This window comes from Aspergillus clavatus, genomic scaffold (assembly GCF_000002715.2).
Source record: "Aspergillus clavatus NRRL 1 1099423829796 genomic scaffold, whole genome shotgun sequence".
Taxonomy (NCBI): Eukaryota; Fungi; Ascomycota; class Eurotiomycetes; order Eurotiales; family Aspergillaceae; genus Aspergillus; species Aspergillus clavatus.
The window spans coordinates 514144-537182 of record NW_001517103.1 but is presented as its reverse complement, the minus strand read 5'-3'; the positions used below and the strand labels follow the sequence as shown (position 1 = coordinate 537182).

Here is a 23039-nt window from a genome sequence, read left to right as displayed (position 1 = left end):
ATAACATCCTACGTACTACTAGTCCTGGTATAATAGAAGGGATATTCCTGGATGTTCATGTACATGACACTGATGTGGCTATCGTAAATTCTATGTATATTGTTGAACCTGGCGCGTCTAAAGACTAGCATAACTGGCGTAGAAGGTTAATGCAATTGAACGCATGAATCCATGAATCCATGATTGGAAGTCGATATAGACTTCGGATTTACATGGACCAAAGGCTTCTCACAATTTCACTCGCTCGGCCACCAGATCATCCCATTCCCGCTGGCCAAATTCAACATATGCCTCGGCGCCTGGTGACAGGTAGAAAAGCGTATCATGTACACCATCCTCTACCAGAGATCCCTTTTTACGCGGATCGACTCCTTCCTCGCGCAACGGAACCTTGTTCTGCTTATAGTTATGGATATGGCTGGAAGTCCTAACCAACCGTATGAAAGCAGGCACAGCATAGCGAGGAAGCTTAGACCGAGCGAAACGAGCCAGTTCCATCAGGTCGACATCGATCCCCTCTGACATCTGGAGAGCTGCACAGCCAGCACGACCTTCATGGTGGGGAACCAGCACCCCATAAACATTCGCCTCCATCACTCCTGGGAACTGACTGAGCGCTTCCGCCACTTCAGTGGTGGACACATTCTCGCTCTTCCACCGAAACGTATCCCCGAGTCGGTCCATGAAGTACCACCGGCCATCTGGGGTTCGGCGCAACGCGTCGCCTGTGCGATAGAACACATCGCCTATTTTCAGGATATCGCGAGCGAACTTCTTATCTGTTGCGCTGGCGTTCTGCCAGTACCCCTTCCATGCTGTCGTACTAGGGACCCCGACAACTATCTCTCCACCCTCCTCGTATGATGCTGTCCTAGCCAGTCCGGTCTTCGGGTCGCGAACGATGCTGCCTGAATCATGGTCGACGACAATAGGGACCAAAGTGCGATTCAGCCGGCGGCGTGTGATAAGACCATCGAGCCCTACCGCTCCTCTGGTATATGGGCCCCGATTCATGTTCGCTCTATAAAACATACCTTCTGAACTTCCGAAGAACTCGACGATGTCTGGGACATTGAACCGTTCTCGGAATTTCTCCCATACATCCAGCCGGAGGCCATTACCGTACATGCCTCGCAGCCTGTGGTCACGATCGTAAGGGGATGCGGGTTGATTGAGCAAATATCGCACCACCTCACCGACGTAAACAAACCAGGTGGCTTTGGATTCATGGATATCTTTCCAGAAGCTGGTCGCGCTAAACCGCTTTGCGATCGCGACGGACGTGCCGCTGCACAGCGCTACCATTGTCATGAAGCCTCCAGTCCCATGATAGAGAGGCATGCAGTTGTACCAGCAGTCTCCCTCTGGCCCCGGCTGGGACTCGATGTTGAGAAACCGGTGTATCCTAATGTCTGGGTGGAATCGTCGCTGGGAGAAGGGATACGCCTTGGGCATTCCCGTTGTACCCGATGTAAATAGGAGAACAAACGGTGCATCTCCCGGTAGATTTCGTCGCAGGTCTTCAGGCGGTGTAGATCTAGGGAAGGTCGCAATGTGAGATTTTAAACTCTCATCGAGGGAGAGGATCTTCATCCCCAGCTTGCCTTCGATAGCTGAGCGACTCGCGTCAATTCGGCCCCGGCATTCCACGTCTTCATCCGCCAAGAGGACATTAACACCGCAGACCTTCAAACAATGAATGAGTGCATCGCCAGTGAGATTGTAGTTAATGGCCGCCGGTGCGCTACCGATGCTCAAAAGCGCGAACCATGCCATGATGAATTCGGGACTATTCGTCAGGTAGAAAGCGACCAGCTGCCCACGCTGCACACCTAACTGGTGAAAATAGTTCGCATATTGGCAGACGTGCTCATAGAGCTCTTTAAACGTATACTGCCCTGTCTGGGACCAGATCGCGAGATGATCTGGGTATTTTTGTACGTTCTTCTCGAACTCATAGAAGGGACAGATTTGCCCATTTCGCTCTATGATAGATGTGAGATTCGGCTTCACACACTTGGAACCTAGAAGGCACTGACCTTCTTGCGCTGCTGCCTTTTCAGCTGCTTTCACTCTCCACATATATTGCACATCTTTGGTGATGTGCCATTTGGCGTCCAAATAGGCGGCTACCACTGCTGTGCCAGCTACAGTCGTGGCTACTGTTGCTGTCCAGTGTTTGATGTTCTTTTAGCAATTAGATGACAATGCAGTCATGGACCCATTTTCACTTACCCAAGTCCATATTGACCATCAATTTGCCACGTATCCGTAGTTCTCGTCTTTGTGTAAAGCAATTGAGAGTGACAAAAAAACTACTGATTTCCTTGGGTGGTCCCTCGATTGTGAGTTCGTTATATAAAGATAAACAAGGATATACCTACCTCGCATTGCTCTAGCTATTGTACACACTCGGACAGACACGTACGTAATTTTCAATATCCGTACTATACTTGTACGTGCTCTAGTAATGTAAGATGAGGTACGCTCTTATCAGTCCAACGTTCGACCATTAATCTAGGTAAGGTAGGTAACTACAGATTAATTACTTAGTTGCTACAGCAAAAGTACCAACATCGCATGCCTGGTGAAAACCGTCATGTAGTTTTACGGTTTTACCTGATACGATACTACAGGGTATACCTTGGGCAATCTCGAGTTCACTACTGTATCCAACACGTTTCAGGGTCAATAAAACCAATTACTTGATGTTTCTGGCCTTTTTCTTGGTGAAGGACGGATGATATACTAAACACTGGCAATGTAGCCCTGATAGAGACGGCAGTATGTCGTGTATAGAATCCAGAACTCTCGTAGAATGCGTACAGCCTTCAATACCAGCTGATTTGTGCGATTTGTGCGACGCCAACCAATCTTTGCGGTATCTTCGTATTTTCTTGCATCGTCACAAAGTGTAGATATAATGCTCTACTTCATATATCGTAACCTGACAACAACAGGCATGACACTGGTGCCCTGACTCCCACTCCAGCTTATCTGCTGCCACGTACCGTCCATACTCACCAATCAGAAAGAAATGGAGTCTCATCAACTTCGCAGACAGACCTCACCCCAAGCTCAGCGCCAAGTTCTGAAACTACTACTGGTCATATTCGTTATATCTAGATGCTCTTGGGAGTTGACCACATGCCCAGGATATATATTGTCGTTGCTAATAATGGTTCTCACTTCTACGCAGACGAGGAACATCAGAAAATCGCACCCCATCAAGAATGAACAGCATCTCAGGAGAACCAACTAGCTTGAAGAAGAATTCCAGAAGCTCCAAAAGCCCTGAACGCAGTCAAGAACCGGAAGCCGGCTAAAGAGAGGAAATCGAAACAGGGAGTACTTTGCACCTGAAGAGAGACCCAACAGGGCTCAGGGGCCCTAGAGAACTTCAAGATGGGGAAACGCATGCCAACAAATGCCAGCGCGATGCGGTAATTGCGGAGGAAATCATGCAGCTAGCTACCGCATCTAAGGGATCTCCTTAACTCAAAGGTGTTGAGAAACGAACAGACCTAACAAGGCTCTTACATCAAGGCAACATAATAAATGGTTTAAGGAAGAGGCTGAAACGATGTATCACTTCATGGAAGCACTGGTATGTTATAGCAAGAATCGTAACATATATTTACTCACATCACACAGACCCAAGAAATTTGCCAAAGGGTGGATATATCATACACAGTCTTGCTCTTATGATCAGTTTCTTTAGGAAACCTCAACGACAAGTCTATCTCATCAAGAAGGGTAGAAAAGTGCAACGAGAGGATACGGGTCCCGGATAACCTTAATTGATTGATGGATGATGATTGGCCAGGCAGGAGCACTCCCAAGTCCTATCAGAGGCGCATGAACAGGCGATGATGAAACCCAATAGCACGGAGTAGATATACTGGCTATAAATACTGATCGACTCCCACTAAGCCATTTCTCCTCACTTGATCCTTCCAACAATCAACACATTTAGCATGCCTCGCCTCGACGATAGCACCGAAGCTCTTCTGCGCGCCGGCCAAACCGCCCAGAATTCCGTCAAACGCGTGTGGGATGGTTTTCTGAATTTTGCCGTGCGCGACAACGTCCTTGAAGTCGCACTGGGTTTGATGTAGGGCTCGCTTCTACTGATGTATAAAAACATAGCCATCTGCTGATTCGCGAGGGAACAGTATCGCTCAAGCATTCACCAAAGTGGTCACCTCATTCGTCTCCGACATCATCCTCCCTATTGTATCGCTTCTGCCATTCTTGAATCGCAACCTGGACGAGAAGTTCGCTGTGCTTCGACGAGGACCGCATTACATCAAGGAAAAGGGGTATAATACCCTCGAGCAGGCGAGAGATGACGGCGCTTTGGTCCTGGCATATGGGTATGTAACGACAAGAATCAACATATCAAATTGAAATCCTAGCAGAAACGAATTTTGGCTCGGTAACACACAGCTGATGCAATTGCAGTGCCTTTCTTGAAACGGTGATCAGCTTTCTTGGTGTCAGTCTGACGCTGTACGCGGTCGGGCATCTGTACATGTGGATTTCGCACGATCGGGTCATCAAACCGACGGTGCGCTGCAAATACTGTCGCAAGTATATCAGTCAGAAGGTAAGTTATTCTTCATCTTCAAGAACACAGAGTCTAATGTATAAGGCTCTGCGTTGTGTGAATTGTTCGAGCTGGCAGGATGGGCGGGAGGATCTGCCTGAGCAGACTCAGACAACGCATAGCAGTTAGTTGCTCTGCTAGTTGCCTTGGCAAGGATCTATCCCGACACATACCACAGAAGATATACATATTGAACGAGATAATTTGTTTCCTAATGAGTGAGACGAGACTTGGGCATTTGACAGATGACGCGATGAGAACAGTATTCTTCCTTATACAAAACTTGGCAATCCTCTTTCAACAAGTGGGCTTGTGGTTTAGTGGTATAATACTCCCTTAGCATGGGAGTGGTCCGGGGTTCGATTCCCCGCGAGTCCATCTTTTTGCTCCTTTTTTTATATGTTCGGCGCTGGGCTCATCTTAAATCAGCTGGGTATCTTTTTTTCTTCGCGAAGTCAAGGGACTGCAGTCATCAAGGTCGGCTTTAAATTGCCCTGGGCAAGTTCGGAGGAGTTACGGTTCCTCATCAGGAGACAACGGTGAGAACTCAAGTCATGACTTACATTCCACGATTTATTCTCTATATCCTGATTATATATTTTCATTAGGGACGTAAGTTCCTGCGCCGCACCAGTGCGATGGCAATTATCCATACACAGGTCATAATCAACTGACAAAAACAGAGTAAGACCGCGTCCCATTATACCGAGATCCAGCGACCCATCCACTCATTCACAATACTCTTCGCCTCATCCACCAGCCCCAGATCAAGCAGCAACTGCGTCGTACCGCGAACAGCCGAGTCCAATGCCGAAAAGATCCATGCGTGCGTGTAGCTGGTGTGTTCCCCGACAAAGATCGTCTTGAACTCCGTCTGGTAGTACGCAGGCAGGTAGAGCTCCTGCTGGCCGACCAGCGGACCAGCCCAGGCACCAGCCTGGTGCTCGTCAAACTCCCAGCACTGGCGGTCGTAGACACCCGTGAACTCCTCCTCCGCGACGGGTCCATGGATCTCCACCATCGTCCGCTGCACAAGCGCAACGTGATCCTCCACGCTCAGCGCCGCCGTCGACCGCGCGCCCGTGCCGCTGAGATACGACGCGAGTACTACACCCGGGCCGGTCCCGTTGATGTTGTACGACGGGTAGCAGACGGACCCGACGCCGGGGACGTCGACGGAGCCGCAGCCACCGAAGATCGGACTGGGCTGGTGCTCCCAGAACCGCGACTTGTAGTGCAGGGCCATCTTGCAGGCGGGGTCGTAGTTGAGCGTGGCAATGGCGCGGCTCAGGAGGGACGAGTAGCGCGGCAGCTCCCACAGGCGGACCTTGCTGAAGGGGGCGGCGACGACAGCGTAGTCGTACTCTTTGCCCTCGGGGGTCATCTGGAAGGGGTCCTCGCGCCAGTTGACGGCGATCTTGCCCGATGTCGCGTTCCAGGATAGGCCGGAGACTTTGCGGTTGAGGGTTGTCTTCTCTGCGACATGTGGGTAAATGGCGCGCGGGAGCGACTCGAGACCCTTGTCGATTGTTCGCCATTCCGTGGCTGCGAAGTAGACGTTCTCGTACATCTCGCCCCAGATGGGCGAGTTGTCGCTGCCGGCGACGTAGTCGGTGATGTTGGTATCGTAGCCCATTGCGTACCGCAGGTACCCGGCTTCAGACCAGTGGAACATGCCGTCCTCCACGGCGGCTTTGTGCGCTTTGAACATGTTGCTCGCCATTTGCTTGATGGCGCTGATATCCATGTGCGTGCAGTTCGAGTATGCTTCTTCCGCCTGCTCGGCAGCGGTAGCTTTGGATGAAGCGGCTGAGTAGACCAAGGTCGAATTGGCTGCGACCTGAGCAGCAGTCGGGATACGGCCATCGGCGAGACGATTCCCTCCGGACGACGCTGGAACGTTGGGACTGCGCTGAGTCCATGGAACGAAGTTGACTTGCAGGTCCGGCTTTTTGGCATTCATCTCGTTGAGCAGATCAGCCAGCTGAAAGACCATCTTGTGGTCCTGGATGTCGAGCGTCTCGTTCGTCTCCGCGTATTTGATGCTCACAGGGAACCGCATCGGACCCATCTCCTGGTACTGATACTCGTCCGGCCGGGTATTGTTCAGATACTTTGTACGAATGCGTCCCCCGACTCTTCCAGACGACTCGTAGATGTGCCAGTTATGAATCCCGACAGACTCGAGCAGCAGACTCGTCATCAGACCGGACATGCCTCCGCCCACAATCGCAACAGACGAGTCCTTTGCCTTGGCCACGACATGCTTGTTCGGCTCTTTGGCTTTCATGTACGCGACGCCGTCGAACCAGGGGCCCATCGCATCAGCAACGTCGGCGATGGACGCACGTTTGGCGACTGGTGCAGCTACCGAGATGGGTGAAGACCGGCCGACGAGCGAGGAGCCGGAGAAGACGTGCAGACATTGCAGATGGGGGATATCCGACGGGGTGATCCAGACGAAACGCTCAGGTTGCGCATCGCGTTTGACGAACACGGTTCCGATCTCATGATGGCGCTGGCTGGCGTCGCTTATGCTGCAGTCGCCGTATACCAGCTGGATATCGCCCTCGAAGGCGCTGTCGAGGAATTCTACGTGGATGTTGTGTAGTGAGTCTGCGGTGACGGTGGATGAAGCTCGCAATCGCAGCGCTTCGGGGTCTCTTTTGGCGACTCCGGCCCAGCCGATGCTGGAGAGGGATAGGGCTATGAGTAGACGGGTGGTATGGGCTTTCATAACGATCATGGTCGAATGATTGTCTGTGTCTACATTTCGATGTGCATCCTCGTCGTTATATCCTTCCCATTTTCGGATTCGACTTCGATGATAGATCTCTATCAAGATCCTTAGTCACTCTACTATCTCGCCCATCCTGGACGATAAGAAGCTTTCGACAGTGAAGACAGTTACGTAAATTGACAATCCCGTCCAAACGAGTTCTGTTCACGACTATCCAGCAGCTACCCTCCACTCCCAAGGGTATCCTGCCTGTTATCTCTGCCATTCAATCGGATATAGATAGTGTTCACATCTTCTACCCGACATTCTTATCATACTAATCAATCAATCAAATGTCCGGGATTCTCATTTTCTCGAAGCGGTTTATCTATTCATATATCCGGGGAACCAGTGAACGGCACGCGCGACGGCTCCAGCCTCCAGATATACGCTTGACCCTACTCGTTTAGGAAATAATATGGAGATCTATTGATCAGTGCTTGGATTCGCTCCTCTCTTTCTTATCTGTGGAACCGTTCGGATTGCTTGTTCTCAAAGGGCGTACCGGCCATCTTGGCTTCTTGGCGACTGGCGGGGGAGGAAGGTGATACCGTGATAGATTAGAGACTGAGTCAGGTTTGATTACGCTGGGGTATGAAAGACGGGAAGAAGACGACAGATGTCACTCGAGAATCCACGTTGATTTGGAAGCCCGGGCTTTTCAATGCAAGATTACCTTCTAAATCTAGTCAATCCTCCGTAAAAATACAATTCATCATTCCTCGGACCCTTGCTGACTGCGGGACCGGGAGAGCGAGGGCTATGGCACACGGGCAGCACTAGCTCTGCAGCCTCAGACTGAGGCCCGGAGGCTGCTGTTCTGCATGAAACGTGCTACCGCAAGCAGTAAGCCGCCCACTAAGAGACTCACTCCCGAGTAGATCGAAAGCGAAAGGTACCCGTACTTGCTCGCTAGCTCACCACTGATAGGCACACCCGCCATTGCTCTATAGCAGCAAGTCAGCCAAGATGATGATGATGATGAAGAAGAAGAAGAAAAAAGAGGGAACATACGACAGAGATGTAGATGCCATGACGGCGCCAATTGCCAGACCCAAGGTCTTCGGGGTAGCGATCTGAGCTGCGCACGCCTGTTGAAGGGCGAGAATTGCCTGGTTGCATGTTAGCACTCTTTCGTGATCAAGATAGTTCCGCAAACGTACTCCTGAGGTAAATCCATACGCCGCAGACCAGATGACCAAGCCCGCCACGGATGTTGCTGATGTCCAGCACAGAGCAATGATACCGGAAACGAGTGTTGCAAGAACGCAGCAGTTGAACCGGCCATAGCGGTCCGCAAGGATGCCTGGTATGATGCGTCCGAAGAAAGATGCTCCGTTGATGATTGAGATTGTGTAGAATGCTAGGTCAGTGGAGAAGCCCTGCGATACTGCGTAGGACGTGGTGAAGAAAAACGGAGAGAACATTCCGAAATATATGATGAAGAATGCGAGGCACGACACTTGCATGACTGGCTCTCTCAAGATAGAAAAATCCGCTTTGGGGGTGTCCTTCGATTCATGCTGCGGAACGGCGCTCTCATTGTCCTGTAGGCTAGATGGCGGCTGTATGAGATGTTGCTGTGACTTGGGCGGCCGGCAACAGACACACGAGATGGTAAGAAGGGGCATCATTATAAATCCAACGATGCGCATTGTCCACTCGAAACGAATGTTGGGCTTCTTCAAAAGCTCGTTGATGATTATCGGCCACACAACACCTCCTAGAGAAGAACCTGCAATTACTATTCCCATGGCAGCACCGCGTTTGACCTTGATGTACTGGCCAACCAGTGCAAGCATTGGACAGACCAACAATGCAAGTGATATCCCGAGCAGGATACCCTGAGCCAGAATAAACTGATAGAACTCTTTGCAGAGCGAAGTCATCATAAGCGAGAACACAGTCCCGAGAGAGCCCATGTACAACAGAAGCTGGCCTAAAATCAGCTATATACACACATTGGGATTGAGGGTAACATCGCAAAACTTACTTTCGGTCCAAGCATATCCAGCAACTGGCCAGATATCATCGACACAGAGAAGACGAAGAAGATACTAAGTGCTCCCAGCCATGCAATCGTCGACTCCGACTTGTCCGCCAGTTGATTTCTCGCGTAGTACTCTTGGAAGACACCAAAAGAATTCAAAAAACCGACGGTGCAGAACGCACCCATGAATGACCCTAAAATTGTCAGGTTCGCTCGTGGCCTGGAAGAAGCGACATGGGTTAGCTTGAAGGCCAAGATAATGCTCCTATGCGAGGGTTCCAGGAGCACGAACGTATACTCGCTCGGGGGCTTTGAGTCGGTCATGGCCTCGGACTGTTCGGCTTCCATATTAAGCTGGATAGAGCACGATGAATGGCGTGCAAACAATCGTGTCCGATCTTATAGTCAACTTGTTTATGCCGCTGGTTTTCGGTGTGATGAAATGTCAACAACGAAATGAAGGGGCACGATCATGTCTTATACACTTCGGAAATAAGCAAAGCTTCCGAATAACAACCATAACTATAATTACAGTCGGAGAGTCCGCGCATTGTTCTGCTTCCTTTGTGCTGTATATTGAGGTAATGGGAAGAACTGTTGGGTGTTTGATTCATGCCACGGAGAGTCCGTGGAAGCTCCGACAAGGATTCGGTGAGGAATTTTCGTCTTAGACACACACACAACTCCTTTTTGGACCATTTCCTCACCCTTATGTACAAGCTTGAGAGTCCGCAGTTTTAGACTCACACGGTCTTCATATCTTTAACAAATTCCACCTCGTGTTGTTGAACGAGTTTCACTTCAGCTTTGTCAGGGAGCTGTACACGTGACCTCTGGAGAGATCCCCATCCCTGCCCGACACTGGATTTCTCCCAAGACAAACAAACGCACCACAGTGAACAGAATCCACATATGAAGCGTAAAGCAGCTTCGAGATCGCTAAATGAAAGCCTCAAAAAGCCTGCGAGACAGGATCCAGTGTCTTGTGAGTCGTGTAGGCGCAGGAAGCTAAAATGCAACCGTCAAAAGCCCTGCGGCAGCTGCGTCACCCGCAAGTTGACATGCACTTATGCGTCAGGGTCAGATGGAACGCAGGAGATCGCAGCAACTCCTGAAGCCATAACCAAAGTTGACAGCCCATTATTGATTCACAAACCAGGCCTTCATCCAGAAAGAGCTGAGGCCGCGACGGTTCAGCCGACAGCGGCTTCCCGATCATCTCGGACCATCAAAGACTCGGTCATGACAGCGGACTGGCTGGAGAAGATTGTTATGGCTGATCGAGTTCCTACTGCCTTTGCCAGGAGTCTGCGGGATTCCATCGACTGTGAGGCTGTTTTTGGGCTTAGAAGCACTGATGGTACCACGGGTCATCGCGATGTGCCACGATTCTTTTTGAATCGTACCCCTTCGAGCGAAAATCCGAAGACAATTGATCTTTGTTCTTTTCTCCCAACAAAATTGGAAACACAATCGCTTTTTCGATACTATTGTGACTATGTTGATTATCTATATCATGTTATCATCCCGTCGCGTGCGGAGCTTCAGATGAACGCTATTTACCACTGCATGGATAGGGGCCTACCGGCGGACTTGGGTCACTTAGCCCTCCTGTTCAGTATTGTGGCAAGCTCAGTTTATTTCAAATTCTCTCCTCATTGCTCTGCATATGCAGAGAGATGCAGCCATGAATTTGGCTATTTGGCGGGCGCGGCTCTTATTCAGAGCAACTACACCGCATGTCCCACACTTGAGGGACTCCAAGCAACGATCATTATAATCCATAATCTGCCTAACTCGAATGCCCATCCATCGACGAACGCGCTTTTCATGCACGGGGCCATTGTCGGTCAGGCAAGGAGTCTCATGCTTCACTGTATTGACTCGCCTCGCTGCCGAGAGGAACGAGAGGTGAATGGATTCGACGCGGTGGAAGTTGAACTGAAAAGGCGACTTTGGTGGGATGTTGCATCTCTCGACTGGTAAGTTTTAGCATAAAGTAGTCAAGGATGACATGCTGATCATCGTTTTACAGGCTGTTGGGTTTCTTGAGCGGACCCCAGGAATGGACCTATCTGGTCAACCCGGAGATGATGAATGTCCAAGAACCACTCAATATAGACGATATAAATCTCCAGGAAGCGGCCGGTATGTCATCACCTGCTATGTCTACACCAACTGAGATGTCATATACTCTTCAACGCCTGAAACTCGCAGTTGTGTGCCGCGAGATCACAGATGCAACGACTTATGAACACATGCACAGCGTCGACGTTAGCTACCATAAGATTCTCGACTTGGATCGCAAACTCCACCAAGCATATAACGAACTTACTGACTTCTTCCGGCTCGACTCTGTTTCCAGACGGCGCTTTGCATCTCTGTATCAGAGCCGACCGACGATCGCATGGCAGAGGTGTCTTCTGCACCAGGCCTACCATTCGCGCTTCTGTCGCCTGCACCGTCTGTACTTCATTCGCGGGGCTCGAGACCCAGCATATTCGTACTCACATGTGATCTGCCTCCAGTCTGCGCGCAAAGTCATAGAGACCAAAAGAATCATGGACGAGGATGACCCGAAGTTCATGCCTCCAACTTCAGTTGTCTGGTCCGTGATGCATCATGTTTTTATGGCCGCAGTCATTCTCTTGATGGACGTTTGCTTCAACTGGGATGATCTCCTGGCCGATAAGCGAAAGCAAGAGGTTCTAGATGCGTGCCGCATGTTGAGCAAGGCGCAGCAATCATCATCGATGGTCACGCAAGCAATCAAAGCCATGATGGATATATTGCAGAAGCATTGGAAGACCGGGAAGCAATTGTCTTCTGATGAGCAGTCGATAGGCTTGTCTTCACCCCCTGGTCTGGAAGATATGACTAGTGCCAATCCAGCCCCTCCGGAACGCCCTGAAGAATCAACAGAGTCAAATGGATTGAAAAATCACCTTGAAAACTCGCCATTTGATTTTGGAGATGATGCTCGTCCGGAAAGACACCTCGAGGATGTATGGACGGAGATGCTCGACAGCGGCGGCGACCTGTCCTTTCACACTCCAGACTGGACGGGGTTATTGGCCGAGTTGACAAATGCCACACTACCATACACTTGACATGCTTCTGTTATGTGGTAGAAGTGCTGATAACGGATGGGAATCTGTACTCGCAATTGAGTTCCGGTGCCTGGTATTTTTTTCTGGCAGTTGATGCATGCATGATGTGATCGGCCATGGCCCAACCCATTCCGATCATGAATCCTTTGACGCATCTCAAGCCACATTCACGATCGTTTCCCCTTCCCCATACAGTAAAAATACAGCGATAAGGATGTCCCAGAAGCCAAACAACCTCCCCAGCATCAAACGCTTTATCACAACCCACAGTAGTGACGGTGAATCCATATTCCTCTCCCACGCGCAGATCCCCGACTACATCCCCTCGAAACCAATCAGCGACGACGGCGACATCGCCCTCCTCTACACAACCGTCACGAACCCAGTCTCCATCGACGACGAAAACGACATCGCTATCTACGATGAGTTTCTGCACACCTCTCCGGGTCTGACAACCTCGCTGGGCACGGTGCTGCGCACAATCGATCTACGACCGGGGGAAATGACCCCGATGCATCGGACCGTGAGTGTGGACTACGCGATTGTCGTGGAGGGCGAGGTGGAGATTATCCTCGACTCGGGCGAGAGCCGGAGCATGAGGCGGGGCGATGTGTGTGTGCAGCGCGGGACGGCGCACTCGTGCAAGAATCGGAGTACTACGGAGTGGTGTCGGATGATGTTTGTTTTCTTACCGATGCTAAAGATCACGATCAAGGGGCATGATATGAGTGAGGAGGTGTATGATGAGCAGTATGACGAGGACAGTCCCGGGGGTGAAAAGCCGATGGGAGGCAAGCCGGAGAATTAAGAGAGCCGTGGCTCTTGGTTTGCTCATAGTATATAATAAACGTGGATCTCAGCTGTCAAGCAAGTTGCATATATTACGGCTCCCTTGCAGATTACAGATGGCCCTATTCCACGTCGATGTTGACCTTGTTCTTGTCTGTCATCGTCTCATTAGTATCACTCAGTAGGTATCATAGGAGGGGCGTTTACAGAAAGCCACGTAGTCCTTGATATTCTTTGCTGCGTCAAACGGCTGGGGATAGTACCACGCCACATTTGGGAGAGTTTTGTCTGCATGAACCATATCAGCAAATGCCGGAAAACACGATGCAAGACCGAATACCTCCGATGGTCACTGTGTAGTACGAAGCATCTCCCTTCCAGGGGCAATGCGTGGACAAGTCCGTGGAAGTGAAGAGAGATTTATTCTTGATGGCTGATGGAGGGAACTACAAGCTGTTAGAAAGGAGTACATTTATCTCAATGTCATCATGTTGCGAATGATGGCTAAGATCAGTCGACAGGGTGACCTACGTATACATTTCCTTCGACGGTTTCCCAGGTGTCAGTCTCGGCGAGGACAGTTCCATCGACGGAAGCTATGGCTCGGGGCATCCTGGAGATATTCAAGATACTGCCTTTGATATTTCGGAGTAAGTAATGATGAGAAGGAGATGGTAAATGTCAAGATGGACCTCTCTTCCTTTTAAAAAGGAAACATTTCAGAAAGCAAGTGCGGGGGGACCTGAGGAAGCTGACTACAGCGGACTATGGTTACAAAGCTGCCATGCCAGATTGTTTACTATCACCTACTAGGCTACTGGTATTTACCTACTGCCACTATCTCCACAGAGTAAATATTATTAATATATTATGAAGTTAAACTATAGTTAGAATATCCTTAAAATAAAAAATCTATTTCGGTATTAAAAAATTATTAAGCTCCTATTAACTAACTATTATGATTAGTTGATTGATTAGTTCCTTACTCTAATGCAGCACTAAGCTAGGCCATGCCAGAGGCTCCTAGTGAGTGGTAATTACATGTCGCTGGCGGCCATCCAATTCAGACTATACCACCATAAAGATATATATATATATATATATATTTACATGGGAGGACAGGGCGCCTAGACTGGTATATAGACTAGTATATATCCCTTAACCACGCTGCTGCTGCTACTACTGCGGTAGCTTAGTACTATCATTACTATTATTCCCTCTTATGCTGCTGCTGCTGCCACAGCTTGATGCTATTACCCCCTTAGTACTGTTGTTCCCTTATTACTAACCCCTTATAGCCATTAATCTCTTAGTGTCCATCTACTGCCTGGGTGTCTCTTCTTAATCTTCTTCTTTAATATCCACTCACATCACATTCTCCCATCAGCTTACAGGAAGTAACTCTGTAATGAACACTATAAAACCATTCATTCCTCATTTTTCCGCCTTACTTCGCAAGAAACCGTTTCCCATGCCTTCTCCCGGGCCACCTTTACCACCCGGCATACTCGTGGATGAAGAGATCTCGCCAGTATACGATTCCAGGTACTTCTACCCTGCGAAGCCTGGAGAGGTACTCGCCGATCGTTACAAAACCTTGGTCAAGGTTGGCTGGGGCGTGTCTTCAACAGTGTGGCTCGCGCGTGATCTGCAAGGGTAGCCTTCAGTAATTTCTGTCCATTTCGAGGCTCTAACAAATATACAGGCATGTCAAAGAGCCAGAGAGTGTCGTGGCACTGAAAATCGTTAATAATAATGCGAGCTCCGCTGGTCATGAGCGCGAAGTTGAAGAGCATATTTCCACGGCAGACCCATCACATCGGGGTCGGTCACTTATCCGAACATCACTAGACTCTTTTGAAGTTAAAGGTCCAGAAGGTTCGTATCCATGTCTTGTGTATCCGCCTATGAGGGAGCCGTTGTCGATGTATCAGCAGCGCTTTGACGACAGAAAGATGCCACTGCCCCTCATCAAAACATACATTCGTGCTCTTCTTACAGGGCTTGATTATCTGCATAAAGTGTGCAGGACTGTTCATACAGGTAGGCTCACCTTCGGCTTTTATTCTCGTCAGTGATACTGAGCCAAGTGGCTGCCTAGATATAAAGCTTGAGAACATCATGGTCTCATTCGAGGATCCAACCGTGCTTGCTGATTTCATGGATTCTCAGCTTGCAAAACCGATGGCTTTCAAGATTGATTCAGTGGGGCGACCAGTGTATCAATCCCATAATGACTTTGGCCCACTCAAAAGCCTGAGAAGTATACCACAGCTTGTCGACTTTGGCTTAGCAACCAGACTCGAGGAAGACGACGACTGGGGCGTTTGGCCTATTCAGCCAGACCACTATCGGGCACCAGAGGTGATACTGGGTAATGGATGGCAAATGCCTGCAGATATTTGGAATCTTGGTGTTCTGGCGCGTTTTCGTTGTTCTCCAGAGTTGTTGAATCCACTAATGCCAGACCAGTTGTGGGATATGATCGAAGGCAAAGAGCTATTTCGGCATATTCATGATCAAGAAGGTCGCTACGATGCTAAACTACACATCGCCGAAATGATAGCCTTACTCGGTCCACCTCCTCCAGAGGTCATACAAAGGTATCAATATATGCGAGAGTACTCGTGGCCGAAACCTGTCAGACGAGAAGACGGCAGAGTATGCGAGACCGCAGAGGAGTACTTCTGTGGGCCATTCTTTGACGAAAAAGGTATTACTGGGCTTCCTATCTCGATCGAATCATTCTCAAACTCACGAAATATCTTAGGTCGCTTCCTCTATGAAGACCTGATTCCCAACCGCAAACTAGGCGACACAGCTTCATTCCTTGAGGGAGAGGAGAAGGACGCGTTTTTGAACCTCACCAAGGCAATGCTTGTCTGGCACCCAGATACGAGAAAAACGGCAGGCGAACTGGCTGGGCACCCTTTTCTTCAACCATAAAACAAGCGCCTGATTTCTGCAAGTGTTTGCTAGCAGAATGAATCGACTTTGTGCTTGGTCCTAGTTTAGTGATGCCATCAGATTACCTATTGAAGCGTTAAGGTAGTTGTCTTTTTGAATGACATCTCATAGAAGCTTTAGTTCCATATTATGAGACTCCCTCTAAGTACATCTTTAAAATATTAATAAGTATTAGGAATCACAGTTTTACCTTTTTCTTAATTCTATGTCATTATCTATATATTCTTATTCTCTTTACAGTACCTTTACTCTCTAAAGTTTATCTCTTAAATTATAGAAAGCTAGATAATATTAAGTGCTATGAATGCCTTATTGATTAGAAATAACCTTTAGATATAGCAGATAATATATATATAATATTAATCACAGAATTCCTGGGTGCCATAAATTATTAAAAAAGAGGACCTGGTCCTATATGAGCCTCTTCTTAGCAAAATCTTAGATAAAGGCTTAACTTCTTATATTACATATGTGGTGCTAGGCATCATTAAATATCTATAGTACTCTTAGTGGCATTTGAAGGCAGCATTAGATAAGTAAAGTAGTTCATTTAAGATATGAAGCAGAGTTTTAAGATGGAAGAACAACTTCTGCAAATCTTAGGACTACATCTACGAATAGCAGTCTGTAAGCCCTAAACTTCTTATAACCAGCGATTGACTTCTTTTGGCTCAAGGGCGTCTCAGATGACCCATTCGGATGATTATTTGCCGAATAAAGCGATGGAAATCTGCAGAAATGCATTGCCAGCACCATGCTAGCATCGATATGCCCAAGAACATTTATTTCACCATTCCATGAGATGATCGCTCAAGCTCATGGCCGCCAATGCTTGAGCTGCATCGGCACTGAAGGATTCGTCGGACTCATTGGGTCCTTCCGGTCCTTCCGGTCCGTCCCAGTCCAGATCAAATTTCCCGGTGTAAGGCCAAGGCAAGCCCAAATACGGCTCCTCTGGCTGCTCAGACGACCAGTTTATGTCGTGGTGAATCGGTTCGGGTCTCCAGTCAGCAAGTTCAAACCCGGTTGCCGCAGCGAGCTTCTCCTGTATGGCAATGATGCTCTCTTCCAATGTGAGAACGCACCAAGTCATGCCATGGTCACGGCCAGGCACCGGATTCACGATATGCCAGAGGATCCTGTTCTCACGGACCCGCTCCAGCAATGGCGGAAGTCTCGATGGTTTCGTCGCCGCAGTCTGAGCTTCCTGCAATACTCCCTGTAGATCATAGAGCAGTTGAACATCACATTCTTTGGAGCACATGGTGTGCTCCTTTTTAAGAAAGCCTGCAATTGTATAGAAGATCACATCTCCCATGACTTCACACAATTCGACCTTTTTGGCACGGATCTCATCTGTCATATGGTTAGTGAAATGCTCAGAGCACGATAGGTAAATCTCAGCGATATTAACGAAGGGGAAAAGAAGATGGGGTCCCTTACCGAACATTCTCGGAGCCAAAAGCGTCCCTGGCACCACAAATCTTTTTGTGGAACAGTTAGTGACAAGAAGCCGAGTAAGAGACTTGAACTGTACCTTCAAGTTAAGAATCAGCATGATGTTCAGCATCCACACAGCAACCTGCATAGAGTTGAACTGGCCAGGTAGCATCATGACATTGTTAACCCACAGACGACAGGGGTCCCTCAGAATGGGCAACATGCCAAATATCCATGCTTGCATAGCCACCTTATGGAGAAGCTCAATGTTCATCCGTCTGGGACAATTCTTGGCTCTTCCATGGGCAAGATTCATGAGAATCAGCATCGCCTCCGGGTCAAACGCATTCGCAATGACCTCGCGTACTCCGGTGTCTGAAGACTTATCCAACGTCGGCTGGGCTAACCCCTCCCAGAAGTATCGGGACGCGCGAGTAACCACTTCTTGGGAGACTCGCATCTGCACCGGGGGAGTATGATATTTGAAGATGAGTAGAAGATCACCCTCAGGAGCGATGTTGTGGCATTGAGGCGAGTCATTCGATACTTCCTGGATGGTTGCCATTGTGTTCTTAGTAGTTGCTTGTTGAAGGGTCGTTTTCCGTTGAAAGCTGAGGAGAAGAAGGAGGTTGGTTGGGGAGAAGTGATTGATGAGCTGAAGAGTACAGGCTTCTTATATTCCCAGTCTGAGTGTGAAGACTTGCACTCATTCCACAATGTCTCTTATTCACTGTCAGCTGTTTCAGTCGGATATCCTCTACAGATGAATGGAAGATGAATCATTGCTGCACTGACAGGCCAATCGAGGCATTTGACAGATAATAATGTAGATACGCCGTTTAACACGGCCTTGTCTCGATGTCTAAACACATAGTTATTCTATGATTGTCTTTGTCATGCATCATCCCATTTGGAGTCTTTGTCAAGCAATTGTTGGTATGTCTCGAACATAGCAAGAGACAGAAATCTCAGTGAAGGTTGAGAACTTATGTAGCCCAGGGTGAAAGACAGTTCCAAATCCGAGACTCTCGATCAGGGCCTCCGTGCTTGTTCATCATCTACTGTCTATTGTTGGCGCTGCCTCGATGCCTCAATGCCTCATTCCTGCCTCGGTGTAATCTATTACAAAGCCATACGGTACTGCAACTCTAGGTACCTAGTATCCACCGCGGAAGTTCCGCCGCACTCTGAGTCTTGGCACGTGCAGGATGCCTTCGCTCTCTTCCCTCTTTCCTTTAAATCCCCATTGCTCCCAGATAGGCTTACTTGAGGTGTCAAAGAATCCAGTAGGGAGCATAGTCCACCCCCCTTGTCACTCGACCCATTGATCAGTGCGCTGTCACCGAACCCTGGACCTCCCCCGACAGTCGTCCACCATTCGGAATCCTCGGAATCTCTCCACGTCGACCCCAGCTTCAAGAAACGAAGATGGATCGCGAACAGTTCAGGGCCGCTGCGCATGCGGCCATTGATGAGAGTACGCTTTAGATCTTGATTCTACTGCAATGCAATTTCACTGACAGACATCCTCCGACAGTCGTCGACTACTTTGACGGTCTCCCTTCGCAACGAGTCCTGCCGACCATTGAACCCGGTTACCTCCGTCCCTTGATCCCCGAGAGTCCTCCAGACGAACCGGAGCAATGGTCTCAGATCCAGGCCGATATCGAAACAAAAATCAAGCCGGGACTAACTCACTGGCAATCACCGAACTTCATGGCCTTTTTCCCCGCCGGTGTGACGTATCCTAGCATCCTTGGCGAAATGTACTCGGCTGCATTTACTGCCCCGGCTTTCAACTGGCTATGTTCCCCTGCCTGTACCGAATTGGAGACAATCGTGATGGACTGGATGGCGCAAGCTTTAGGTCTCCCGCAATGCTTCTACAGCAATTCCGAGAACAAGGGCGGTGGTGTCATCCAGGTCAGTGCTAGTGATGCGGTCGCGACGGTGATGATTGCGGCTCGTGAGCGGCGAGTACGTGAACAGGTTCTTGCCGAAGGCCTGACGGACGGGAGTGCGGAATATGAGGACCGTGTGATGGAACTGAGACCAAGACTGGTGGCGCTAGGTAGCAACCAGGCGCACAGCAGCACGGCCAAGGGAGCCCTGCTTGCTGGAACGCGGTATCGCAGTGTTACTGCACGTCTGGAGGATAATATGGAGATGACCGGACCGCGCCTGCGGGAGGTCCTTGAGCAGTGCGATAAGGATGGATTAACTCCTTACTATATCACCCTTGGCATGGGTACCACCAATACTTGCGCTCTCGATCGCTTCGCGGAGATCAAGGCGGTGCTGAAGGAGAAACCTCACTGGCAGAGGATCTGGGTGCATATTGATGCGGCCTATGCCGGTGCCGCGCTCGTTGCGGATGAGTGGCAGTATATCGCGAAGGATTTCGCCGAGGGCGTCGACAGTTTCAACGTGAACATGCACAAGTGGTTGCTGGTGAACTTCGATGCAAGGTATTAAATCATGTCGTTTGATGGGAATAAAAGGCACTCGCTAATGCATTACAGCTGTCTGTATATTCGCAATCGGTTCGACCTCACCGATGCTCTTGATATTACCCCCGCCTATCTGCGAAACCCTTACTCCGAGACTGGCAAGGTTATCGACTACCGCAACTGGTCTATCTCTCTTGGCCGGCGATTCCGGGCATTGAAGATCTGGTTCGTGATGCGCAGCTACGGTCTGAACGGCATGAAGTCGTTTATCCGCAAGACCATTGCACTTGGCGACATCTTTGCCGACCTTATCCGCAGCCGGCCGGATTTGTTCGAGATCATCACCAGACCCGCGTTCTGTTTGACAGTTTTCCGGATCAAGGGCCCGAAACTCGTTGGGTCGTCGGTTCCTCAGGTTGACGAGGAATCTAACTCGCTGACAAAGGAAGTGTACGAGCTCATCAACTCCAGAGGCGAAATCTTCATCACCTCTTCTGTTGTGGCCGGAGTGTATGCGATCAGAGTAGTCAGTGCCAACCCAGCAGCTGAAGAGAAGTACCTTCGCCGTGCCTTTGAAATCCTGGTCCAGACGACAGATGAGGTCCTCCAACGACAGCAATGACCACTCATTACTTAGAGTGGAAACGACATAACGCCATTTTCGAGATGTATATCTTTACGAACACCTAGAGCATTTATTGTTATATATGCGCCAGAAAGACATTCTGACACTCAGGGATATTTTTGATAGCGCGATAGAACCAATCCCACTTTATCATACCCATTTCAATTTTGTTCTTTTTGCTTCTCCCTTATCTTTGTCTCCGGAACCTCGGAACAGCTCCGGTCGGGAACTCTTCCGATCGCGGGTCAACCCCCACCAAATTCCCCCACATTGACCACCGGGAGGGTGGGTGTGTTGGGAATTGGGATAGTTTCATGCTTCTTTCTCAGTGCTACATATCTCGGAACCTGGAACTTTCTCGAGAAAGGAAGGCAAGCATTCGATCTCGTCACACTTTGTCCTCCGATGACATTCGGGCCGATCGTTCACCCGGTCGCCAGCGTTGCGCAGCTGAATGAGTCCAACGCTGTTTTGTGGAGCATTGCAGCTGGTGCAAATCCCCTCCCTGTGGCAAGAGTATCTGCCTGGATCAACGTGAGAGGTCTCGCAGAAGCGCATGTGCAGGCGCTATTGACACCGGAGGCTGGTGGGAAGCGACACGTCCCTGCATCTGGGGAGCCGTTTTGCTACGAATGGGCGGCCGATATCATCAAGACGAAGTCGACTGGGCGCAGGACACAGTCACTCCAAACTATGAGGCTGGCAAGAGACCAGGACCGACGTACAAACTAGACGGAGAAGCAGTGACCCGGGAACTCGGGGTGAAATATCGCAGCCTTCGAGGAAACAGTACCCGAGCCCGTTAAGCAGGTCAAAGAGACCATCGCAGTCTAATTTTTGCATATCAAAATCCTAGTCTATTCCACAAGCCATAAATCCATCACTCATCTGCAATGGCATCAACCTCCACCTCCACCAACATCTCCGGATTCACAAACCCATTCTGCACCACAATCATCGTCGCCGCGGCCCCCATCCCACCCCCCTGCTGCTTCCCCAGTACCTCCCTGAACCCCTCTCCAACAGCCATACAGTCCTCCGAGCGCGCAACAAACATCTTCACTCGTACAACGCTAGCAGCGCCTGTACCACCCAATGCCTCAACTGCTTTCACGCTCTCCCGCAGCGCGACAATTGTCTGGTTCTTCGCGTCGCCTGGATAGAGGAGCTGGGGGGCCGAGGCTGGAGATGTTGGGTCAACGGCTGTGGTTCCGGCGACGAAGATGTGGGCGCCATGGCGGACGGCGCGGTAGTAGCCGATTATGTCTTCGTAGGGGGAGGAGGTGGCGTAGAGTTGCTTTTTGCCATTGGGAGAGGTGGTCACAGTGGTGGACATTTTGATGAGGATGAGACAGAGAGTAAGAGGCTCAATTCACTTTGTTTGTGGATGATGAATGAGATTCTCGAAGTGAAGGTGGTCGTTACGAATTTATGTAGCCGAGTTAGGGTTTCGAGCGGTGGATGTGAGTCACATCGGTCTTGAAGCTCGTATCACAGTTCGAGATCGTACTAGTTGCCTCGGTTTGATAAGAAGATGGTTCTTGAGCTTTTCAGGAATAGATTCTATTATTACCAATTGAAGTTATTCAATGGTTCTTGTCCTTCTTAACAACCACCCCACCAGGGATGCGAGAAGTCGGTATCCAAATTTTACCCTCCGTATGTAGTCGTCTGTCCAGGAATGGAACGAATTTCTGTAGCTTGTCGAATACCAGGCAGAAGATGATGATGGTATATGAGTTGCTTATGGGAAAAAGTCCCTTTTCGAGAATTTCGATCTCTTATTTACACTTAATCTCTTATAGTTTATTACTTTTACAGCGCTAGCCAGATTAATCTCTAAAGGCATGTGAGTGACAATGACCGTGCAGCTGATCTTCCAGATCCAGCGACTTTCGAGATACACGGGTATAGAGACTTACCCTCGGAGACCGAGGACGAAATGGGACATACCGACTCTCGCAGGGTCGAAGATACCAGGTAAACACGATCTTAAAGTCTGAGTGGCTCCTCCTGCAGCCCTACTTCACATCCAGGATTGTACTTTCGAAGTTTCAGCCCTAGAGCCTCGGTCCTCAGCTGGAGTACATGCCAGGAGGGGAACACGAGAGCCACTGACTGCGATCCTGATGCTGTTCTTTTGATCATTGGATTGTACTGCGCTCAGTCCAGGCAGTCATCAATCCTCCCAACCAAGCCAAGCATGTTCTACGTCTTGTACCATCTACGCTTCGTATCTAAATGTGCTGGCGTCAGCAGCCATTGCACGCCCCTATATGT

At 49.5% G+C, this 23039-nt stretch overlaps 12 protein-coding genes and 1 non-coding gene across 13 annotated transcripts, besides 2 other annotated features; 7 read left to right on the top strand and 6 right to left on the bottom strand.

Annotated features, from left to right (window-relative positions):
• Nucleotides 1–228: 228 nt before the first annotated feature.
• On the bottom strand, nt 229–2245 carry ACLA_062270 (putative very-long-chain acyl-CoA synthetase; the record flags this gene model as incomplete). The annotated part of the gene is made up of 3 exons (XM_001273688.1): nt 229–980; nt 1035–2168; nt 2236–2245. 3 exons carry the CDS (start codon nt 2243–2245, stop codon nt 229–231), a joined length of 1896 nt encoding a protein of 631 aa, XP_001273689.1.
• Nucleotides 2246–3977: 1732 nt separating this feature from the next.
• Nucleotides 3978–4738, top strand: ACLA_062260 (MscL family protein; the record flags this gene model as incomplete). The annotated part of the gene is made up of 4 exons (XM_001273687.1): nt 3978–4114; nt 4176–4376; nt 4465–4609; nt 4640–4738. 4 exons carry the CDS (start codon nt 3978–3980, stop codon nt 4736–4738), a joined length of 582 nt encoding a protein of 193 aa, XP_001273688.1.
• A 177-nt stretch (nt 4739–4915) lies between these two features.
• ACLA_062250 lies at nt 4916–4987 on the top strand. The gene has a single exon. It is a non-coding gene; the product is annotated as a tRNA-Ala (tRNA).
• A 322-nt stretch (nt 4988–5309) lies between these two features.
• ACLA_062240 (flavin monoamine oxidase family protein) lies at nt 5310–7355 on the bottom strand (the record flags this gene model as incomplete). The annotated part of the gene is made up of 1 exon (XM_001273686.1): nt 5310–7355. The coding sequence occupies one exon, from the start codon at nt 7353–7355 to the stop codon at nt 5310–5312; it is 2046 nt and encodes a 681-aa protein (XP_001273687.1).
• An 826-nt stretch (nt 7356–8181) lies between these two features.
• Nucleotides 8182–9726, bottom strand: ACLA_062230 (putative MFS monocarboxylate transporter; the record flags this gene model as incomplete). The annotated part of the gene is made up of 4 exons (XM_001273685.1): nt 8182–8335; nt 8403–8500; nt 8552–9322; nt 9382–9726. 4 exons carry the CDS (start codon nt 9724–9726, stop codon nt 8182–8184), a joined length of 1368 nt encoding a protein of 455 aa, XP_001273686.1.
• A 1221-nt stretch (nt 9727–10947) lies between these two features.
• ACLA_062220 (fungal specific transcription factor domain-containing protein) lies at nt 10948–12488 on the top strand (the record flags this gene model as incomplete). Its single annotated transcript, XM_001273684.1, has 2 exons — nt 10948–11360; nt 11414–12488. The coding sequence occupies 2 exons, from the start codon at nt 10948–10950 to the stop codon at nt 12486–12488; spliced, it is 1488 nt and encodes a 495-aa protein (XP_001273685.1).
• Nucleotides 12489–12702: 214 nt separating this feature from the next.
• Nucleotides 12703–13296, top strand: ACLA_062210 (cupin domain-containing protein; the record flags this gene model as incomplete). The annotated part of the gene is made up of 1 exon (XM_001273683.1): nt 12703–13296. The coding sequence occupies one exon, from the start codon at nt 12703–12705 to the stop codon at nt 13294–13296; it is 594 nt and encodes a 197-aa protein (XP_001273684.1).
• A 103-nt stretch (nt 13297–13399) lies between these two features.
• ACLA_062200 (DUF427 domain-containing protein) lies at nt 13400–13889 on the bottom strand (the record flags this gene model as incomplete). The annotated part of the gene is made up of 4 exons (XM_001273682.1): nt 13400–13431; nt 13485–13565; nt 13618–13723; nt 13809–13889. The coding sequence occupies 4 exons, from the start codon at nt 13887–13889 to the stop codon at nt 13400–13402; spliced, it is 300 nt and encodes a 99-aa protein (XP_001273683.1).
• Nucleotides 13890–14361: 472 nt separating this feature from the next.
• Nucleotides 14362–14383: a microsatellite.
• A 60-nt stretch (nt 14384–14443) lies between these two features.
• Nucleotides 14444–14534: a microsatellite.
• Nucleotides 14535–14748: 214 nt separating this feature from the next.
• On the top strand, nt 14749–16223 carry ACLA_062190 (putative protein kinase; the record flags this gene model as incomplete). The annotated part of the gene is made up of 5 exons (XM_001273681.1): nt 14749–14933; nt 14983–15320; nt 15379–15698; nt 15750–15990; nt 16048–16223. 5 exons carry the CDS (start codon nt 14749–14751, stop codon nt 16221–16223), a joined length of 1260 nt encoding a protein of 419 aa, XP_001273682.1.
• An 808-nt stretch (nt 16224–17031) lies between these two features.
• ACLA_062180 (uncharacterized protein) lies at nt 17032–18249 on the bottom strand (the record flags this gene model as incomplete). Its single annotated transcript, XM_001273680.1, has 2 exons — nt 17032–17600; nt 17688–18249. The coding sequence occupies 2 exons, from the start codon at nt 18247–18249 to the stop codon at nt 17032–17034; spliced, it is 1131 nt and encodes a 376-aa protein (XP_001273681.1).
• Nucleotides 18250–19112: 863 nt separating this feature from the next.
• On the top strand, nt 19113–20756 carry ACLA_062170 (putative aromatic-L-amino-acid decarboxylase; the record flags this gene model as incomplete). The annotated part of the gene is made up of 3 exons (XM_001273679.1): nt 19113–19161; nt 19222–20152; nt 20207–20756. The coding sequence occupies 3 exons, from the start codon at nt 19113–19115 to the stop codon at nt 20754–20756; spliced, it is 1530 nt and encodes a 509-aa protein (XP_001273680.1).
• A 408-nt stretch (nt 20757–21164) lies between these two features.
• On the top strand, nt 21165–21491 carry ACLA_062160 (uncharacterized protein; the record flags this gene model as incomplete). The annotated part of the gene is made up of 1 exon (XM_001273678.1): nt 21165–21491. The coding sequence occupies one exon, from the start codon at nt 21165–21167 to the stop codon at nt 21489–21491; it is 327 nt and encodes a 108-aa protein (XP_001273679.1).
• Nucleotides 21492–21639: 148 nt separating this feature from the next.
• On the bottom strand, nt 21640–22095 carry ACLA_062150 (YjgH family protein; the record flags this gene model as incomplete). Its single annotated transcript, XM_001273677.1, has 1 exon — nt 21640–22095. One exon carries the CDS (start codon nt 22093–22095, stop codon nt 21640–21642), a length of 456 nt encoding a protein of 151 aa, XP_001273678.1.
• Nucleotides 22096–23039: the final 944 nt, after the last annotated feature.